The sequence below is a fragment of the Euprymna scolopes genome, chromosome 6 (assembly GCF_053919585.1).
Source record: "Euprymna scolopes isolate OS-2025 chromosome 6, ASM5391958v1, whole genome shotgun sequence".
Taxonomy (NCBI): domain Eukaryota; kingdom Metazoa; phylum Mollusca; class Cephalopoda; order Sepiida; family Sepiolidae; genus Euprymna; species Euprymna scolopes.
This window is the reverse complement of record NC_136487.1, coordinates 106,885,274-106,907,052: the sequence shown is the minus strand read 5'-3', so window position 1 is coordinate 106,907,052 and position 21,779 is coordinate 106,885,274. Positions and strand designations below refer to the sequence as shown.

Genomic DNA, 21,779 nt, shown 5'->3' with positions numbered 1-21,779 from the left:
GGAGGAGGAGAGAAAAATGCGGGTGGCCAGGAGGAGGAGGAGAGAAAAATGCGGGTGGCCAGGAGGAGGAGGAGAGAAAAATGCGGGTGGCCAGGAGGAGGAGGAGAGAAAAATGCGGGTGGCCAGGAGGAGGAGGAGAGAAAAATGCGGGTGGCCAGGAGGAGGAGAGAAAAATGCGGGTGGCCAGGAGGAGGAGGAGAGAAAAATGCGGGTGGCCAGGAGGAGGAGGAGAGAAAAATGCGGGTGGCCAGGAGGAGGAGGAGAGAAAAATGCGGGTGGCCAGGAGGAGGAGGAGAGAAAAATGCGGGTGGCCAGGAGGAGGAGGAGAGAAAAATGCGGGTGGCCAGGAGGAGGAGGAGAGAAAAATGCGGGTGGCCAGGAGGAGGAGGAGAGAAAAATGCGGGTGGCCAGGAGGAGGAGGAGAGAAAAATGCGGGTGGCCAGGAGGAGGAGGAGAGAAAAATGCGGGTGGCTAGGAGGAGGAGGAGAGAAAAATGCGGGTGGCCAGGAGGAGGAGGAGAGAAAAATGCGGGTGGCCAGGAGGAGGAGGAGAGAAAAATGCGGGTGGCCAGGAGGAGGAGGAGAGAAAAATGCGGGTGGCCATTTGTGATGTTTATCAACTCAAGTTGCTTTACAATTGAGGACACTTTTCATTGATGCTGCAAACGTTGGTGAACTTCCATGCATTCAATTTGTACACTAATTCTACAGCTCAAACCAGCACCATGAATTCTGATCAAGTTCACACAAAAGCATTTCATCATTACATGTTGGAGGAATTTCTCATGTTGCTAGTTTTAAACCAGTTCCTAGATGTCACATCCTAAAACTATTAATTGATATGTTATCTGTAATTCCTAATATGATTACGAAACTAATAATTATATTTTTTTTATTTAAACGATTGATCTTGTAAGATAAATCGCTTAAATAAAAAAAAAAAAAAAAATTGACACACAATAAGTTTGGGATAAAAAACAATGAACATGAGGAGAAAATGCAATTAGCACCCCCCCCCCCCACACATATTTTTTTTAACCGTTGACACTAGTTCTCATTAGATCACTGAAGGGACATTAAGCCTAGCCAATTCTAAATAGGTCACCATTTAGGAATACCAGATGCTGTATGTGGGAGGATGATGACTTTTCACAATGCCCTTCCTGCAAAACTAATGTTGTAATAACTGGCAAATGGACAACTACAAATAGGTTATTCTTTACATAATGTCTGCTTTCACCAACCTATTATGGATGTAGAAAGATTGAATGTAGGATGTTACACTGATGTGATTGCTATTTAAGAAGAATTGATTAATTGGATAATCAATCTACTTTCCATAAGTAGCCATTGGTGATGGCAACAACAAAATGCCTTTGTAAGGATTGGCTCATACTTAAATGAGGAAAGATAATCAAGCATGGTTGTTAAAAGTATTTTTAGTAAAAAAGCCATATTTGAATTTAAGCTAACAAAATAACTTGGCTGGTATCACATTTGTTTCATCTATTATAATAATGTGTCACATTTTGCCTGTAACACTAGTTTTTCTAAATAGTGAATAATTAAACTTTAGCCACCACAGTAATTTTAAACAATTAGTAAAAGTAGAGATATATAAAACATGAATTATTGTGGTTTGCTTTGTGATTTTTTTTTTTCATGAATACTTACTAAAAAGTTAAAATTAAAGATGTATTTTTTTTTCTATGTTTATATCAATGGCAGAAAAGAAATAACTGAGGGGAGCATTGTTTGATAATTTTTAGGGATAAATGAAAATCCAACCACATTTAGATGTGAAAATGAATAAAATTGTCCTTCAATTTCAATGTACAATATCTTATTTTGGAGATTATTCTAATAAAATTTGAATTTTAAAAGGTTACCTTTTCTCTTTATAAATGTACAATTCTTTGTCTTGTGTGGGCCAGTTTTTTTTGTTTTTTTTTTTGTCTTTTCAAACTACTTCAAATTAGGTCACTATTTTCAGGGATGGACAATCTCTTTTAATGTAAATATATATTTTTTTTAATTTAAATTTGGTGCACACAATATTTAGGAGTCCATGCATATAAGGATATTACCATATAACAAAAAAGGGCACATCTTAATGTGATAGGCTTAATATAGGCTTTTAAGTTGCCTTTTACAAAAAATAGCTGTAAAGAAACATCTTAAATTTGATAATTTCTTGGGGTCAAATTACTATGATAAATTAAAGCACATATTCAAGATTTACAACTCGGGCAGTTAAAAACAAAGATCAGTAAACTTAATCTCAGGGTCACAAGATGAATATCGTCAAACCAAACATTTTCTACAAGACATTACAATAAGCATTTAGTTAAAGTCAGGGCTTTGCAACTAAGAAACTGAGGGCTCATTTTTTAACCAATAGGAAGGCAAGTAAAGAGAACTTCTTGGAAATGCATTGAATTTTTTAACAAGTTAATTTCTACTCCTTTCAGTGCAAATGGAGTTAAGAAAGGAGCAGAAATTGCTCTCAGACTAGTGAAGCAAGTAAAGCCATATTTTTAATTCAACTGAAAAAGTAACATTTTATATAAAAAAAATATAAATGTAAATACTCATTTTTCAGTTCTGACCAGTCACATGCAATACACAAATAAAAAAAATCAGTTTTTTGTTTAATAATTCTTCGAACCTATCTGTCTAGCAGAATTTAAACATTTATTTAAATTGTTTTAATTCGACTAAAAATAGATTTTATAAAAAATTACCTGTATCTACTCCCTGTTGTTGAGGAGCTTTTTATTCTTAAGCTTTTTGTAAATATATAAAAATATATTAAGCAAATGACTGAATTTGGTTTACCGGATCCGCAATGCACAGCTGTTAGACTGGTTGTAGAAGTGCATTTAGTGGTGAATTCTTTGGAAAAGAAATGTATTTCTGTGTTGGTCTCAAGACACTAGAATTTGTTTGGTGCAAGATACTCAGGAAGTAGCAGTTCCATCATTTTTAAAAAGGGGTGTTTTTGGAAAATATATGAATCAGGAGAAAAGAGCTATATTGAACAGTATCTACCAAATATGTCAAAACAATTCTGAACCGTAACTTTGGATATTTAGATTTTAACATGCCTCATTACAAAATTGATCAACCTTAAACATACTCAAACTGAACAGCAGCTTGGTTGGAAGGAATAGCATCAACTGAATGGCAATTGAGTTTTAACATCTCAAGCAAACATGCAAAACATCTGCAACAAACACACATCCATCAACAAGTCTTTTCTAAACTGAAAAATATACAAAATAAAAGGAAAAAGTATCAAACTGCTGCTGCAAATTAAACATGTTGATACCGTGAAATTGGAGAACTCGTTTCAGGGCTAGGAACATTTAAAGACCAACTTCAAGGTCTCAATTTAAACATATCTCTTATAGAGATTTGGTATGGAGCTGAACCTATACTATTACTTCTGTCAATGTACTATTGTATAATCTTTCAATGTTTAATTCAGGGAGGAAGAGATACAATATCTGTTTTGTTGTAATAATTACCATCTCCTGGGGGTGGGGTGGTTGCTTGTTTTACAGCATATCAACCCTTTTCGGGTTATTTAATGCCGAATCCAAAGATTTTGAAGAAAAAATTTTTAATAGAATATATTTGTTGTTTTCAAGTCCAGTTTCTATTTAACCCATAGTTGGGACCCTAACAGGTACTACCACTCTGGGTCAGAGTGGACCTGAGAGCAATGGTAATTAAAGGGTGGCTCCACACTCCCCAAAGCCCGCAAGCTGAAACCTCACCACTGGATATAGTTTAAGGTCATATCCAGGACCCCTGAGGGTGGGAGTAATGCACGTCAACAAAAAATTTAAAAGTTTTTGATAAAAAATGACAAGGACAAGAAAGGAATAGTCAGGTTTCATTTTTATGACCTTGCAAAATGGATTCATACTTTTCAAGGTCAAAAACTTATTTCTTTGGCCTAGTCATGTTATCAATATATTACAGAAACCTGAAATAGTACCAAACAAATTTGGCAGAGCAAGTGAAAAGAGAATGTTTAGAACTACACTATATCTGCTTTTTGGAAACGAGAGGATAGAGAGAATGAGGAGTAGGCAGGGAAGAGAAAAGAAGATTATGGGGAGCGAAAGTGACTGTAAGAAGAACACAGCAGAGGAGGTCAAAATCCTCTTTTACCCACAAGGAGAAAAATTCTGCCTCCTCTGCTGTGTTTTCTGTTCTGCCCTCTCTAAAAAAATTCTTTTAATAAAAAAAATCTCATTCTAATTTTGGTGAATAAGTCCAGCAAAAACATAAAATTTCAAGGGGCTCTGTCAAGATGTCATAATTTCTGATGGCTAACCAGGCTTTATTTGCTTACACTTACCATCTAAATAAGATGAAAACAAAACCTTCAAAACTTGCATTAACTTTTTTCTTATAATAAATCTCATTTGAAAGAATACTTTAATCTGAAAATGATTCAGTTCCTACTTTTTTTCATTTTTTTTTTATTATGACAGTGTCGATTATGATGATGGAAAGAAAGAGCACTGTTAAGGTGTTATGGTATTGATTTAATACATACACAATTTGTGGATATAATGAATTGATAAAGACATCTGTTTTCTTCCCCAATAATAGGGATGACACTCAACAGCCATTAAAAACACACTAATGAAATTCTGTGGATCATTCTCCATATAACGAAAGGCAAAAATAGCCTTGAAAACACATTCCATTTTGACTGCTGAGGAACCAACGTCAGAGAAAAGAAAAACTCTTGACTCGAGTTTCACTTGGTTCCAAAACATCGAATCCACACTGTGAAGAGATAAGTACCCAGATTTAAGGCTGACCGCCCCAACCTTACCAATAGAAATCGTCAGTTCTTTAGCATCTGCATCAGAGTCAAACTTATGAATAATCAGAATTTTGTAACTTTCAGGGAATAATTATCCTGCAATCTTTATACAATAAGCCCAGTTCTTTTCTTTTGGTTTGAAACGACCTACTTTCCAGTGACGTCGACTTGAGAGACTAGAGCTCAATGGATTGCACACTATGAAAAGCAATGTGGGGAGAGTGGCAGCCTGTCTGACCAGTTCCTCTCATCAACCAGGACTCTTGTTGAAGAAATAGCCCAGTCCCAGCAACTAAACGAGGCCCAGAGCAGACAAATTTGGTGACATCACTCGTTGAACGCTGCTCGGAGGAAAAGGGGTACATTTTGGTGCAAATGTTTTGGATTTAATTGGTGCAAGAAACGTTGTGCAGTGGCAACAGCAGAGAAGAGAATTTATATGCAACACATCAAAAAGAGAATAGTTTGTGTAAGGAGAGTGAAATTAGATTCACTTCTAATTTTAGAAGAGTAGCTTTTTCACCAAAACTAGTTTTTAATATACCTTGTCTTTCCATGTTAGGTAATTTCAGCAAAACTTAAACTTAAAAACCATGCATTTGAGAAAAAAATAGTTTAAAAAAAAATTTTCTCCTGGAGAAAAGGCTGAAAATATTTGTGTTTGTTAAGTACTTTTAAAGTTGGAACAAATTCTTTGTGGTTTTGCAAATAACTTTTTACTGTTGTTAATGGAAAGGCTCTAAACAATTCAATAAAAAAATCTTAACAGAAGTTAAGGTGATTTAAAATAAAAAAAGTTGAAAAGAATTACGGACACAACAAAACTGAAGAAATTCCTCATCCAAAAAATACAAATATTCGCTATAGCAGTTGTTTGAAATATTTTAATTTAAGATTGCTTCATATAAAAAAGAGGCTTGCCAGAGTGTTTTAGCATTATAAATTTGTGTTGCTCAGAGATGAGGACTTGGCTGAAAAAAATCTGATATCCAAGTCAGTTAAAAAAAAAAAAAAAAAATTATGAATTGTGACTCAACTTTCCATAGTCAGAGGTAAACAATTGACTGCAAAAAATGCAATAAAATAAATAAAAAATCCAACTCCATTTCATATTAAAAAAGATTCTAATACCTACTAAATAACCAAATATAACTATTTTTGTTTGCTAGTACTATAATAAGCAAAAGTGTTTATCTCTATAGATTATCATGTTGCATTGAAACTTGCACAAGGCAATAGACAAAGGAAGTCGTCCTTAGCCAAAGGACACACAGCTCATAAGACATTTTTAAGAGTGAAAATCTCAAACGACAGCCTTCATTAAGATTTTTTTATGTTTTACAGTCAAAATTACCCCCCCACACACACACACTTTCCCAACTCAATTTGTAGGACTATTTTATAGATTCTGTGTTTGTCTGAAACTGAAATGACCTCAAAAAATTTTTATTCTGAAATTTCCATCTTTAGATGTCAGAAAATTTCCTACTCTGATAACTTCTTTGCTTCTCTGGAATTCTCTTCCTGTTCAGTTTCCGTGACCATACCAACATCTTTTTGCAATTTGCTTTGCTTTGAGAGAAAAAAATTATTTTGAAAATATTGATAAGGGCAGATATCTCTATGAAAAATGACAAATATAACAAAATAATCAATAATTACAAAATCTTAAAAAAAAAACAAAAAAAAAAAAACAAGCAACAAAATAAAATATCTTCTATTATTTGGACTACTATTCTCATGTTTTGGTTGATGTAACCTCTAAAGTGTATGGACATGTGTTGCAATGGATAAAGTTGTTAAGTAATAATCAGTTTTAAATGATAGACATCTGGAGGTTGATGGTTCAATCCTTACTACAAGTGATACTGGCAATACTAAGGATAAAATAAAAATGACTTAAGATTTTTACTGCTGGAATGAAAAAAATCTACCCTATGGATTAACTGAAGAGCTCATTTTGAAATTTTGTGTAGATTGCAGAATTTGACAAAACGCAGATTAGGATAAAGGATTACATTAGTCAAAACATAGTGAGAAGAATAACATCTTAGATAAGAACAGTAATATAATCTATACATCTAGAAAAGTGAACGTGTGTGTGTGTGTACATTTCCTTATGCAATAACTGCCAATTTTCAGTCTATAGACCCGAAATTTGATATACAGGGTAGTGAGATTTGGAAAAATCTTTGTAATCCGTTTTCAGCCAGAAATTTGGGGGTCGAAGTTCAACGATTTGACCTTTGAGAATTCTACCAAACTCCTCCGCCAATTCTGGGTATAAACAATTGAAATTTTAGATATAGGTTCCTTGGATATGGATCTAACTTAACTTGATTTGAGCCCAAAACAATAAATGTTAAGGGGTCATAATAGGGGTCAAAGTTAAAAAAAATTTGACCTCTGTGGTCTCTACCAAATTACTCAGACAATTTCTGGTCTAAACATTTGAAATTTTACATAAAGGGTATTCAGAGATAGGGCAAGCTTTTTAATCTGTTTGGGTCGAAAATTTGAGCTACCAATATGTATGTTTGCATGTCTGCCTAAAACTTTTGACAGAGGCGACGGATTTTCACAAGATCAGTATCGTTTTGAAGCCCGACTCTTCAGACAACAAATACCGAAAAATTGGCTAAAAACATTAATTTCTTCACCCTCAACTGGGCACTTTTCTACGGGGGGGGGGGGGGGTGTCACTTTTTTCGCCGATATTTTTGAAAGTCATCCCCTCTTTTCGATTGTCTAGCCTTAATTTAAATCTACGTCACTTCTGGTTTGGCGGTGGTCATAACAGAAAAGCTGTCAGGTTTTTTTCCCCCGTTCTTTTTCTCCTTCGCGGTACGGGTTTGAGCCTGCTTTCCTACTACCACTTTTTTTTTTTCTGCTCAACATACACCTCCAAACACCCGGGCAACGCCAGGCTAGAATGCTAGTAATACATAATAAATAATATATATATATATAATATAATAATATACAATAATATGAATCATCAATCCTCATCTCAAAAATTTTGAAACTCATTCAAACTAAAATTACAGAATAAAAAAGTATAACCAAGTCAAAACTATTTTGTCAATTATTAAATCCTACAAAAAACACATTTTTTTTTTTTTAAATAAATGGAAATGAATGAACAGAAAAATACCAAACAAAATATATGATATTAACAAAATGTCACATTTGCATAATTCGAGAGGAAAGATTTCAAAGAATGTATACTAAATAACACATTGGAATTTGCCAAACAATATAGAGATGCTCTTGTGGATGACTTGCACAAATAATCAAACAATTTTTCATCAATACTTAAAAACAGAAATACTGGCATTTACAGCGATGATGGTTTGACATTATTTTATTATACACTAGCGAGGGGTACCTGGCGTTGCCCGGGTGTTTGGAGCTGTGTGTGGAAACTCCGGGGGTGGGGGTGGGGTTAAAAAAAAAATTTTTTTTTAAAAGTAAGTATGAGGATCGAACCTGAACCCTTGAGGCAAAGTTGTAAATTAAAGTGTGTAAAAAAAAAAAAAAAAAAAAAAAAAAAAGTGCAACGTTAACTATTGCCCCACCGTGACATGCTTACGGAAACACGTTTGAATTTATTTAATTACTTGGATTTAGCAGGTGCCCGTTTTAATGAGTTAATGAGGTCAAGTTTGACTGCGGGATTGCATTTACTGCTGAACGCCCCCCCCCCAAGATGTTATAGGAAAAAGACTAACCCACATGCGGCGAGCAACAAATATTGAATATTTATCTTCCCGAAATCGAGCAAATTAAATAGACAGGCGAGCTTTGTTGTTAACTGTGAGATATTATGATTTATATGTGATATAACAAGTTTTAAAAAGTTGTGAACCGACCGACCGCTTCTCTGAAAGAAGTCTTTTGTAGGCACACAGAAAAAGCGAACACACATACAAACATACATTTTCGCTTTTATATTTATAGATTGAGCAGAAGTTTACACAAAAATAAAAATAAAACAAATTTTTAAAAGTTTTGGCATAGAAATAAAAATGAACCAATAAGCCAACTTTCAAATATCTTTAATTTAAACAATAGAATATACAAGCTTTACAGAAAACCAAACAATATCCCACCAGTTTTACATTTGATAATAGGCCATAAACTAGCTACTAATTTCAGTAATATAAACATAGTCAATTAAAATAAACAGGCTCCTTCAGTCTTTGACGGACTATGGATACCCACGAAGGGGAGCCTGCATGTGAAATTTTTGTGGCAGGAGGTGCGCAATCTCCAACCACACCTCTCCCAAGATGACATTATTAAATACTAGTGGCAAGTGAAGTGTATGTACAGGATGACTGGAAACAAATACAGAGATACGCGGAGAGCACATACAGCACCTAAAATTCCCAAATGATCACCCATCTGGTACTAACCAGGCTCAACGTTGCTTAACTTTGGTAATCTGACAAAAACCGGTGTATCCACGTGATTATACCGATTCAATTAACACACAAAAAAAAAAAAAAAAAAAAAAAAAAAATATGAATAAATCAACATAGATAATAAAACTGTTCTCATCTTGAGTGTCAGTTTCACAATGTTTCGGCCCACGTAATCTTCAACCTTCTTCAGATATCAAACTTTAAAATGTTTCTGTCAAACTTGGGAATTTGCACGGAATTTCGAACAAAACTATTTACTTCACATAGGGGGGTAGCATACTCTTATTCTGTCAGCCACGACTGGATAGAGGTCCTAAGTAATTTGCAATTGTACTTTTCAGTTACCCACACTGAGGATTGAATCTTCAGATCACTTTACAACTGAATTTTTCCATGTACTCTAACCACTGCGCCATAGTACAAATTTTAGGAGCCTTAAACCTACTTTATTTCCACATGTAAATATCACTATTTATTACTTTTTATATAAGTTTTCACAAAAACAAGAAAACAAAAAAATTTATAGCAACATATTGTGTATTTTTTAAATGTTACAATTGTTTCGACACCATTTGGACAATTTCAAACTTTGTTATTCAAAAATATTCCAGAATGGCATCTCATCAGACGGTAAAAAAAACACTGAACAGATTTTGATTTCTTATTTACAATACCAAGCAGTACGCCTACCTTCCCCTCTCCTCAGGTTTATTTTGTCTAATTATTTTCTGATTGCCCTGGAATTCATGAATCGCCCTATTTTCGTATACCTATTTTTTTTACTTTATATTTCAATTAATTATCTATCTCTATATTACCTTAGTCCTCCATGTCTTTCTAACTTAAGTTTTTTTAACTAAAATATTTAATTTATTTTCAAAGTACTGGACGACACCTTCAAATCCTCAATTATATTGATATGTCTCAACTATATTCTATTCAATCTCGGAAAGTTTTGTATCTATTGTTTTTATCTAAGATTTTCTAATTAATTTTACATAATGATTTATTTTATGAGAAGAAATTATTAAAAGTTAATCCAACAAATTTTTTTTATTAATCAATTAAAAATAAATCTACATTCCATACTTGTTAAGTTACGAATTAAAAATTTTAAAGATTTTTTATAATTTTATTTTTGTATAATCATTCAAATTCTAATTTCCTTTATCTCTTTGATATCGATTCTCAATTTACTATGCTTAGAAGGGGGATAAGTCTGGTTATTTAATTTTTATTGATTCACCAAAATCTCATTTTAAATGTTCAAAATTCTATATTTTGACTTTAGTATTTATTAACCATCCTCATTTAATTTTACAAAATAAAAATTATATTTTTAATCTTAGCTTCACGATGCACATTCCTGTTATATTTCTCATTTATTTTCAATATTATAGATTACTAAAAAATTAGTCTATTTCCTCTCATGCTTGCCTGTACAAGTATCTTGTATTTGATTACTTCTAGAGATTTTTTCTTTTTACATGTGCTGTTGAAGTTATCAGGGTTTAATTTTATTATCCATAACGATTATTAAGATTAAAACTATTTCACCCTATTAGGGTTATAATTATTTTATTTTCTGTATGTGAAGAAGATCTAAATTATTAATATATTGCCACATTGAAAATTTTTAATATTAACTTCATGGGGTCTCCTTATACTTTACTATTAGTATATGCTGTGGATTTTCCTTTAAAAATTTATTTTAGCCAGGTTTTATGCACGAAAGCAGGAATTTATTCCTATGGAGACAACTTTGTATAGCATCCAATTTTTTATTTCAAATTTTTTCTTCAGAATTCACTATGTGATAATCTTCAAGTAGGCACAGATTACATCTTTTTGATTTCCTTGGTTAATATTTTCTGCCCTTATCCACTAGTGACCATTTTAGTTCAAAGTCTTTATTATTTTTACATCGTTCCCTAACCCAATCACCTAATGCAGTTTTTATTTTTAATATTTTTTATTCTATTCAAATTATTATGCTCATCCTTATTAGATTCCCAGGTATACCCTTCTATTATTCACCTTAACTTCACATTTGTACACGATTTCTGAAATCATGCAATTGCCCCCCAGTGGCTATTCGTTTGGTTTTCTACAATTGCATTTCCTTCTCAAATTTATTTCACTCGATTCAATCCTATTATTATTCAACATTTTGTTTATTTTAATATTATTGGAGCTTATTACAGTGTTTGCAAGATTAGCAGCGATTGAGAATGAAAGTTTAACTGTATATATTGAGCGATTGTTTAATGAAAGTTTAACTGTATATTAATGATTTTACTTAATCTATTGTGAGGGTGGAAAGAAGTTTTTATCAATTATTTTGAATGTGTTCATTGAAAGGCGGGTTAAACCAAAGTTGTTGTTTGCGTCTATTTCTCTTATTTTTAATCTTGTCATGTGCTTCCTCATTATTCTTGATTTCATTCTTTTTTTTTTTTTTTTTTAATTATTTTTATATCTATTTTCATTCTTCACATATCCTCTTTTCCTTTCATTGCCATGTTGTATGAAATTGTGCAGTTCTGCTATTTTTATCATTCACCTCTATGTATTTGATTTTCCCATAATATCCTGATCTAATTAAGGCTTCATTGTAATAATCCTTATTTCTGTCAAATAAATTCTCATTTTGAGATAGCCCGGATATTCTTTTTGATATACTGGGGATAATAGTTTTTTTTACATACACTTGGAATAGTTTGATTTATAATCTATATAGGATAGTGTTTGGTTTGCTTTGTAATATGGTTCGTAAATGTTATTGTAAACAATTAGAGTTACATCTAAAAAGTTCACCATCTTACAATTGCTGTCGATAGTAATTTCTAATTTATGATCATTAAAAAAATGATCTAATTTTCTTCCTAGTTTTTTCTGTATTCCGATCACTTTTTTATTGGTATATGTACATTCTCGATTGTTGATATATTTTAATATTGTTATAGCGATCAAAAGCTAAAGGGGAAATAACTCTAATAAAGGAAGTAAGAGTTATTGTCCTTATATAGATGAAAAGAAAAAGACTAGAGAGTTCCGGGGAGAATGAACAAGATGACGGCTGCACTAAACGTGCATATATATTGCTGTAAATATAATTTGTGTTTTGACTGTAATAAATAGTATTTAACCTAAAATGAGCTTGTTTACTTTTCATTCAAATATTCCATGATTCCGACAACCCATTTCTCCGGGCACAACAAAATTGGCTACAAAGAGGAGATTGGATTAAATAACAAACCTCAAAAACAGAATTCGCCCATGGCGATAAATTAAAAAAAGGATACCTTATTTTTTTTCTCCCACAACAGAGAAGAAAAGAAAAAAAAAGAAAAAGTCGGAATTATTTGAGTCATGGATCCAAAATCGTTGAAAAAAAAAAAAAAAAAAAAAAATGCGAAACCAGCAAGAACAATTTTTAAAAGCTCAAATTAATTTAATCGAAAATTTAACGGCTCAATTTAAAAAACAATTTATAGACATACCAAAATTGATTTCTCTGGACTCTATAGCAAGCACAATAACAGATTTTTCATTCAATCTGGATCTAAAACTGACCTTCACTGCTTGGTATGGGTGACAGAAGGTTACATTTCAACATGAGTTTGTATCTATGGACAAAGCATAGAAAGTGTGTTCACTGCTTCGTAAACTTGGAACAGTAGAACATGAAAGATATTCAAATTACATCCTTCCGAAAAAAGGAGATTTCACATTTGATGAAACGATAGCACAGTTATCAGACATTTTTGGTGAATCAGCATCTTTATTTAATATTTGTTACAATTGTTTGAAATGAAAGAAAAATACTACAGACGATTTTGTCAAAAATGCTAGGATTGTTAATCTATAATCCAAAAATTTTCAGCTGAAATCGCCGACAGAGGATCAATTCAAATGCCTCATTTTTATTGTAGGGTTACAATCTCCAAAAGAGGCAGACATTTGCACATGTCTACTGTCTATGGTTGAAAAAGATAAAGAAATAATGGTACAAATTCTAACCACAGAATGTCAACGACTAATCAATCGGAAACAAGACAACAATGGTGCAACAACAAAGCCCATCAGTTTCTAACAACATGCAATCGGTAGAGAAATCCCTGATTGGAAATAGGAAGAATCCGCCAACGCCCTGTTGGTCCTGTAAACAGATGCACTATGCTCGTTTTTGTCAATTCAAAAGACATACATGCCAACTCTGTTTACGTCGTGGGCACAAGGACGGACTTTGTGGTAAAAATAACCCCAACACTTCCAGGATGAGCACTGCACAGCCAAGAAGTAAAAAAAAATCACAGAAAGACACCAGGACATTTCCAGAAAGCCACATCGAATTCAATTTTTGCCACTTTCAACGTAAATTTTGAAGCTCGGAGAAAATATATACTTGTTGAGAGAAACAAATAAAAGCCAGTGAACTTTCAGTTTGATACTTCGGATATCGCTTTCACTTCCATTATGGGAATTGTTGGGAAAACCAACTCTTAAGACAACTCATGTTGCTTGTGGGGCATCAGGAAATAAGATACAACTGGTGAGTTGACATGCAATGTCTCTTTTAAAGGAAAAAAATTTCAGGTGTCTGTGTTATGTCTCTGATGCATCAACCCTGAATCTTCTTGGTTTGGATTTTATTGAAGAACTTGATCTTTTCAATGTCCCCCCAAAAGTCAATTTTCAATTCTTTCAATATTAATGCTGCAGCAGAGGTTGAAACACATTTTAAGAACATACTTAAAGCAAAGTTCAGCAATGTTTTTCAAGAGGGACTTGGACGTTGTTCTAAAGTTAAAGCGACTTTAAAATTGAAGGCAGATGCAAAGCCAGTCTTCAAACCAAAGCATCGGATACCATAAGCAGCTTTAGCCACAATAGAAAAAGAATTGGATCGTTTACAACAAGAAGGAGTAATCCAACCTACAAATTATTCATCCTGGGCAGCACCTATTATCATTGTGAAGAAGGCTAATGGCAAAGTACGCCTATCTGCAGACTTCAGAACAGGACTAAATAACGGATTGGAGACACAGTATCTATTACCGGTACCAGAGGATCTGTTCTCAAAACTCAACGGTGGAACTTGTTTTGCAAAAACCTTGCAGATGCATATCTACAAATGGAAGATGAAGATTCCAAGAATCTTCTCACTATCAACACCCATAAGAGATTATTTCAATTTAACCGCCTTCCATTTGGAGTTAAGTCAGCTCCAGCTATATTCCAGCAAACTATGGATACAATGCTCACAGGATTGCAAGGAGTTTCCGCCTACATTGATATCGTTACAGGCACATCTCAAGAGGAACTTCTGCATCGTCTGACTGCCGTGCTGGATCGAATTCAACAATATGGATTTCACTTAAAACCAGACAAATGCAAATTCCTTCAAACTTTTGTGAAATACCTTGGATTCATATTTGACAAAAATGGTAAAAAACCAGATCCGAACAATATTCTGGCAATAAAGCACATGGCAGCTCCAAAGGATGTTGCAACACTACAATCTTTTCTTGGCCTTGTAAGTCATTATGATTGTTTCTTACCCAAACTGCACAAGTTGTGGGGGCCTCTGAATAATCTTTTACAAAAAGATACGAAATGGAACTGGTCAAGCACATGAAAAGAATCATTTGAGAAAAATCAAAACACTTTTTGGTTCTGATCTATTGCCGACACATTACAATCCATCCTTAGACATTACGGTTGTGATGCATGCTTCAGACTATGGAGTCGGAGCAGTAATATCACACATTTTTCCTGATGGAAGCGAAAAAGACATTGCACATGCATCAAAGTTATTAACGTCTACTGAAAAAAGTATAGCCAAATTGAAAAGGAAGTCCTAGTGATCATCTATGCGGTAAAGAAATTTCATGGCCATCATTTTACTCTGTTCACAGTAAGTAGTTTTGGTTCCAGGAAAGGAGATCCAGTTCATACAGCAAATCGTTTACAAAGATGGCAACTATGCTTTTAGATTACGACTTTTCTATAAAGTACCAACCAGGCAGCAAAATTGGCCAAACAGCAATGATCAGACAAAAGCTCACTAACAAAAAATAAATAATAATAAAACGTGTTTTATATTTAACTAGCAGGGGTACCCGGCGTTGCCCGGGTGTGGTGAGGTGGTAGGGTAAATCAAAACAATAATAAAAGGGAAAATAAAGAATAAGCAAATGAAAAAGGCATAAATAACCCAATTTAAATGTTAAAACTTTTTTAAAAATTGGAAAAACAAAAAAAAACAAAAAACAGCAAACGTCATGGAAAAATTAAAAAAGGGAAAATAAAGAATAAACGAACGAAAAAAATGGCATAACTGTTTAAAAATTAAAACTTAAAAAAAAAAAAAAAATGTCGGATATATATGTCGGCATGAACATGCAACTTTAAGATAACGATGCTGTAACTATAACCACTGCTCTACGATCGCACCAGCAAAGTAACATTTTTTTCTACTTAAACTAATTCATGCATACGTGTTTGGTTAACTTGTCATGAAGCAACGATTTTTTGCTTCCCTCCCTCATTGCAACCCTTTATTTCTGTAGGAAATAATTGACCGTTTGTTCTAATTTTCACATATTATTCGAATGAGACATTACCCTTTTAGATGGTACCAGTTTCGATCCAGTCCGATGTCGCTGAGAAAAGTTTTAGGTAGACGTACAAACATACATACATACATTCAAACAGGCTGGTGAGATTTATATAATAGACTAACCTGGGTGCTAGCATCGCCCGGACGTTTGGAGGTGTGTGTTGAGAAAAAAAAAAGTGGTAGTAGGCAGTACCGCAAAAAAGGAAAAGAACATAAAAAAAATAAAAAAAATGTAACATCTTTGCATCCATCGCCAAACCAGAAGTGGTGAAGGGTTAAATTAAGGCTAGTCAATTGAAAAGAGGGGATGTCTTTCGAAAATATCAGCAAAAAAAGCGACCCCCTCCTTATAGAAAAGTGCCCAGCTGAGGGTGAAGGAATTAATGTTTTTAGCCAAAAAAAGGGTCGAACTTCAAAACGATACTGATCTCATGAAAATCCGTCGCCTCTGTCAGACATACATGCATCTATACATACATACATACATACATTTAAACAGGCAGGTGAGATTTATATAATCGATTATATAATTATCAATAACTTTATCAGTAATTTTTTTCTTGATAAAATGTAATTTTATTTGAAAAAAAATTGTCCTGGTACTTTGTAAATATTGTATTCATATGAAATTATCAATGCTTCATTAAAAAAGAATGGGTTTCCATTTTTTAGGCAATTGCAAATTGAAAAACGGTGGTAAAGATAAATAAAACTAAAAATCAGTTTTTCATATAAATTTAATATAAATTTATTACCCTTTTGACCCTGACATAATTTTAAGGACATATAACCAATTTTGTTTACTTTACATCTTTAGTACTAGAATATGTCATTCTTAACAGGTATAAAAAAAAAAAAAAAAACATATCTCCTTTCTACTAATCCAATTGGTAACACAAAGTTAGTTAGCCTAGAAATAGGGAATCAGTTATATTTATATGTGCAACTAAACCCCCACTAAATTCTAATTTTTTTTTCCAGTGTGTTCACTCCTAGAGTAAAATCTCATTTTTTTAAAGAGGTGCGTGATATACACATGAAAACATTGAAATGCTTTAAAATATTTCAATATTTAAATCCAACTAAAACTAAAGTTGTGACTATTTTTGTGCCTTGTATTTTTCTCTTTAAGATCATATGCATTATATCACATTTTTTTTTTTTTTTACTTTTTCAGTAAAACTGCTATATCTTTGTTAAAACACAAGAAAGCAATGACATTTGCCATACAAGTGTACTTTTCAGTAAGGAATTCAAATATGGCAATGAAAATCTCCAGAAATCAATAGTTTCCAAGAAATCCGTAGTAAATGATACAATACCTGTAGTACAATACAATACCTTAAAAAACGCCATGTATCCATTAAAATAAAAAAAACTCAAAGTTAAATTGTAATGCAAGAAACTGAAACCTAATACTAAAACTGCTTAAGAATAAATGTATAAGATTTCTTTGGTATTATTGTAGATTAATATCTTCCACTACTCTCCACCCCAAACAATGAGATTCTACTTTTTTTAGGCAATTACATGTGAATACACTGAAAAACTTGGCAAAAAAAAAAAAAAAAAATATTTTAGAATTTAATGCAATAAACGCTAGTATGATCCTGAAATCAGGATCATACTAGCGCTTTATGGCAGTTAACCGTTTTTGTTTTTTTTCTTTTTATATGGGTGGTTTTAAGAACGTCTTTGTGGCGAGGGGCTTACCACTTGGACTTCAGGTTAGAGGCAGGATTAAGAGCAATTATGTGTGAACACCCTGAAAATTTGGCAACAAAAAAATCAATTATTTTAGAATTTAAAGTGAGGATTAATTTCACATAAAAATAAAATCTACCAATTCTGAGCCATTCTAATATTTTAGGAGCAGTTAACATTTTTTCTTCTATGAGAGATAAATATGTAATTTTTCTTTGAAGGTGATAAAGGGACTTTTGTTTTTGTTTTACGATTGTGTGACTTGAATTTTTTTTTTTTTGTGAGTGAAGCTTGCTATTCGAACTAAGAGTTAATGGTAGGGTTAAGGAAGGGTTTTTAGGTGAGTGCTTTGTCTCTCGTACCTAGGATTAGTAGTAGAGTTAAAGGAGTTTATGAAAAATGGCCGTTTCAGTGTTGACATTTTTATCATTAATTTGTTAAAACTCCTCAAATATATCATACAGATTATTTATTAATGCACATAATTTAATATTTATTTCTGAATAAATCGCAGAGCTAAAGTGCTTTGGTTTTCAAAATATGTCTAAGTAGAACTACTGTGATTATCAAAAATGTTTTATGGTCAATGGGTATTGCTACTTTTAAATGTAAACCTACCTTTTGACAAACTTTTAACCATTTATGTATTGTACTCTAAATTTTGATAAATTCATTGAGATTTTCATGTATATTTTTCATCTGTGCCATTTTTACCTAAATAAGTGGAATAGTTTTAAGAGAAAAACCAACCCCAAGAATTGAAAACTAAATGTGCAGGTTTGTATAAAACTAAAAACATACCATTTTTTTCGACTTTTACCAATGCCTTCAGTTCACAATTTTAATTTTACACATTTGTTTGAATATAGTTCCTTGCAGAACAAAGCTGAAGTTCATTTGATTTTGTAGGGGAAAAAATCCTAACTATTTATAGTTTCACAAGTGGAAACATTTTTATCTTCTCTTCATCCCAACAAAAATAAAGATTGATAGTTCTATGCCGCCTGGCATCAAAAACTCCCAGATTATTTCTTAATCCCTTCAAACACACGATTTCTGTAAAATTGTATTTAAGGAATTAAAGTAAAACTCGAAAAACAAAATAATCTTCCAACTCAAGTTGTTAGAAAAATTTTTTTGTAAAAGTTAACATTTCTATTGTTTGATGAGAATGAAAAAATTGGAAATTCTAAAATCAACAATGTTTGAAAGAAATAATCATGCCAATACAGAAATGATAATGTTGATAACGAAGGTATATATAGCAGGAGAAAAAATTTCACTATAATCAAACTCGGTTATTGAAACAGTTTTAAGCGTTTTTATTTTATTAAATTACAGGGAAATCTAATATATAAGCGGCTGTCTGTTGGTCCGTTTTCATATTTTCAATCTCCTCCAAAACTAAAAGTCACAGAGCAGCGCTAGGGGCCTCAAATTTTTTATGGGTCGTTTTTTGTATGAGTTTTTAGCCGATTAAAATTGTTTTTAAGGGTGCAAAAATAGGTCCAAATTATATAAATCGTTAAACATTTTGTCCATTCACCTTAGTTTATTTTAGATTTTTATGTCACCAGCTTTGAATGCTAGTTTCGGTTTCAATTCTAGCTAATGGCACCTAAATACTTATTTTTTTTTTTTACTTTCACAACTACAATAGATATGAAATCTGGACGAATTAAAATATCATTTAAACATATTTTACAGCCGGGCAAAGCCCCTCACCCCCACTAGTATTAGGAAAATCAACAACACTGTTCAATTATATAAAAATGCTAAAGTAATCTCAGAATTGAATTGTTGTTTGAAAAGAATTCTATTTTAATAGTTCTAATTAATCTTAATTTATAATTAACTGAATAAATCACCAATCTCTTTTCGTTTTCTATGTATTTCTTCTACTATGGTGATTCAACCATTTTCTAATATGTCTGTCTATTTACAGAAAGAGTGACTCTTTCATTCCAACTAATTTACCTAAGGCATTTGTATACACCCTAAACCTCGATGTAAATGTTTATGGTGTGCGTGAATACATAATATAAATTTGCTGGAAAGAAAGAGTCACTCTTTCTTTAAATGCTCAGAGTAAAGAAACTTATTTTTAGTTATGCAAAAAGAATTTCTTAACAGATATGTTAGTTTATCAATTTTTTTGAGGAAATCGAAATGAAACAACGATAGCAGTTTGTCGAATTTATATTACTAATAAAATTCAATAGGATCAGAGTAAACTTTTTCTGATGCAAGTTGGTGTACATAATTTGTTTAATAGTTAAAGCTAATGCATTGCATGTTTGGAGAAACAAGTAATGTCAAGTTGTGAGTAATCAACAATCAACTATTTAATCAAAGACGAAAGTATTTTGTATCCAAATATTAATTAAACATTTGACCCATCATATAATTTCTGGTCTTGTTAGGGACAAAGAAATCTAACAGAGTGCTTGATTATTCATTAATAAAAAAAAATATTAATGTTACAGAAAATTTTGTCAACATAGTACCATAGGTTTCAAACTTAAAGAACGGGCCAAGGCTATAAATAAAAAAAAATAAAAAAAGGAAAAATTTAAACCATACGTTTTTATTTTTTTTTTTTTATTAACTTCCGTAATGAATTAGACATATTTAATATAGGGAGGAAACATCTTTTTTCTCTTCTTTCCCTAATTATTTTTTCAGGCCCTTAAAAAAATAAAATAAAAATAATTTCAAAAAGAAAAAGAAAATTTCCCAGAATGATCTACCATTTCCTTATGGATCGGATATGGTTGAATGGTTTATAAACATAACCAAAACTACAAAGAGCATTTTTTTTTTTTTTTAGTTTTGATCCATTCTCCTAGCTTGAAACTTATATTTATTTGATCTAATCTTCTGTAATATAAATAAATAAATATCGAGTGACAAGTCAAGAGCAAGCATCCACTGAAAGCCACATGGAAAAAAAAATCATTGTAAAATCCAATATGAACATCAGCAGTCGTTTTCATACAACTCTTAATTGAAAAAAGTTTCAATAACGAAATTAAGTTATCAGGACAACAAAGTTTATTTACACATGTACATATCTATTTTAATGTCTATACACAATTTCTTTGTGTAATAATTTTAACTAATGAGATTCTGTAGAAATTTCAGGGTTGCTGCCTTCATCTATATAAATAAAGTCAGTTTATTTTTCAAGCATCAATAGACTTGAATCTGAAAAAAAAAAAAAATGTCTTTCGATTCAGCTTGTACTTTTTGGTTAGGACAGCTATAATAATGCCAAAACGCATGCACTAAAATCAAACTCAAAAGGGATGCAATTCATTGAAACTATTCAATTGTAATATTAATACAAACAAGAAGCAGACAACTGATTTTTTCAAGTTAATTTAACCATAAAAGTTTCTACAAGAAAAATACAAACAATAAAAGAGAAAATATGTTAGTTAATGAAAGCATATCGACTATTCTAACAAAATAGATTACATATTTTCCTCATGCACTGCAGAGTACTTACTGCATATTAATGATGCAATAGCCAACGGAACTGAAACACTGCACACCGAGTCCACCATTCGGGCTTGTACCCTCTGCACTACTGTCACTTCCACTATAAATACAGCACAATATTTCACAATAAAGTCTACTTGAATTTAGTGTATATGTAGTGGCAGTTTCATAGCCACACGAACAAACTAAGGGAAAAACAAAATTCATAATTCAAATTGTTATATATATTATCAGAGTAATGAACGTCCATTTTTAGAGATCTTGTTTATGCCTTTTTGTCTTGAAAATTTGAAGGAAAAACTATCGATTCCAACTAAATTTTTTATTTAATAAGCAATGTTTGCAAATAAACTACAGAGTTATAATAGAAAAACATGTCTCAAACTATAAAGTTAAAAAAAAAAAAATAAAATAAAACGTATTAATTGGTACATAAAAAAATAAGAAAAAGTCATCATGGAAGTGAAGTGAAGGATTTCTTTCTGAATTCATTTCACATGGTTCAAATGAATCGTCTTATTGAAGTTTAACAAAAGGTGATTAACAGTTATATTAGTTCTAAACAAACATAAAATAATCAAAATAGGTTGGTTTCATTTTGCCGGTTTTATAGCATATGGGTTGTTTCAGGGATGTGAGTGGCCAATAGTGATAAGAGCTGAAATTGAGAT

General features: G+C 32.2%; 1 protein-coding gene across 6 annotated transcripts in view; it reads right to left on the bottom strand.

Moving 5' to 3' along the window:
- The window catches only part of LOC145277840 (serine/threonine-protein kinase PAK 2-like), a 299,605-nt gene that overhangs the window by 143,411 nt on the left and 134,415 nt on the right, over window positions 1-21,779 (bottom strand). For 2 of the 6 annotated variants that reach the window (XM_080129779.1, XM_080129776.1), the window contains exon 2: window positions 21,116-21,208. The exons of the other annotated variants lie outside the window; for them this stretch is intronic. In XM_080129779.1, coding sequence (XP_079985905.1) covers window positions 21,116-21,120 — 5 coding nt within the window. In that variant the 5' untranslated portion in view covers window positions 21,121-21,208. The remainder of the gene's footprint in view (window positions 1-21,115; window positions 21,209-21,779) is intronic. 6 annotated transcript variants of the gene reach the window in all.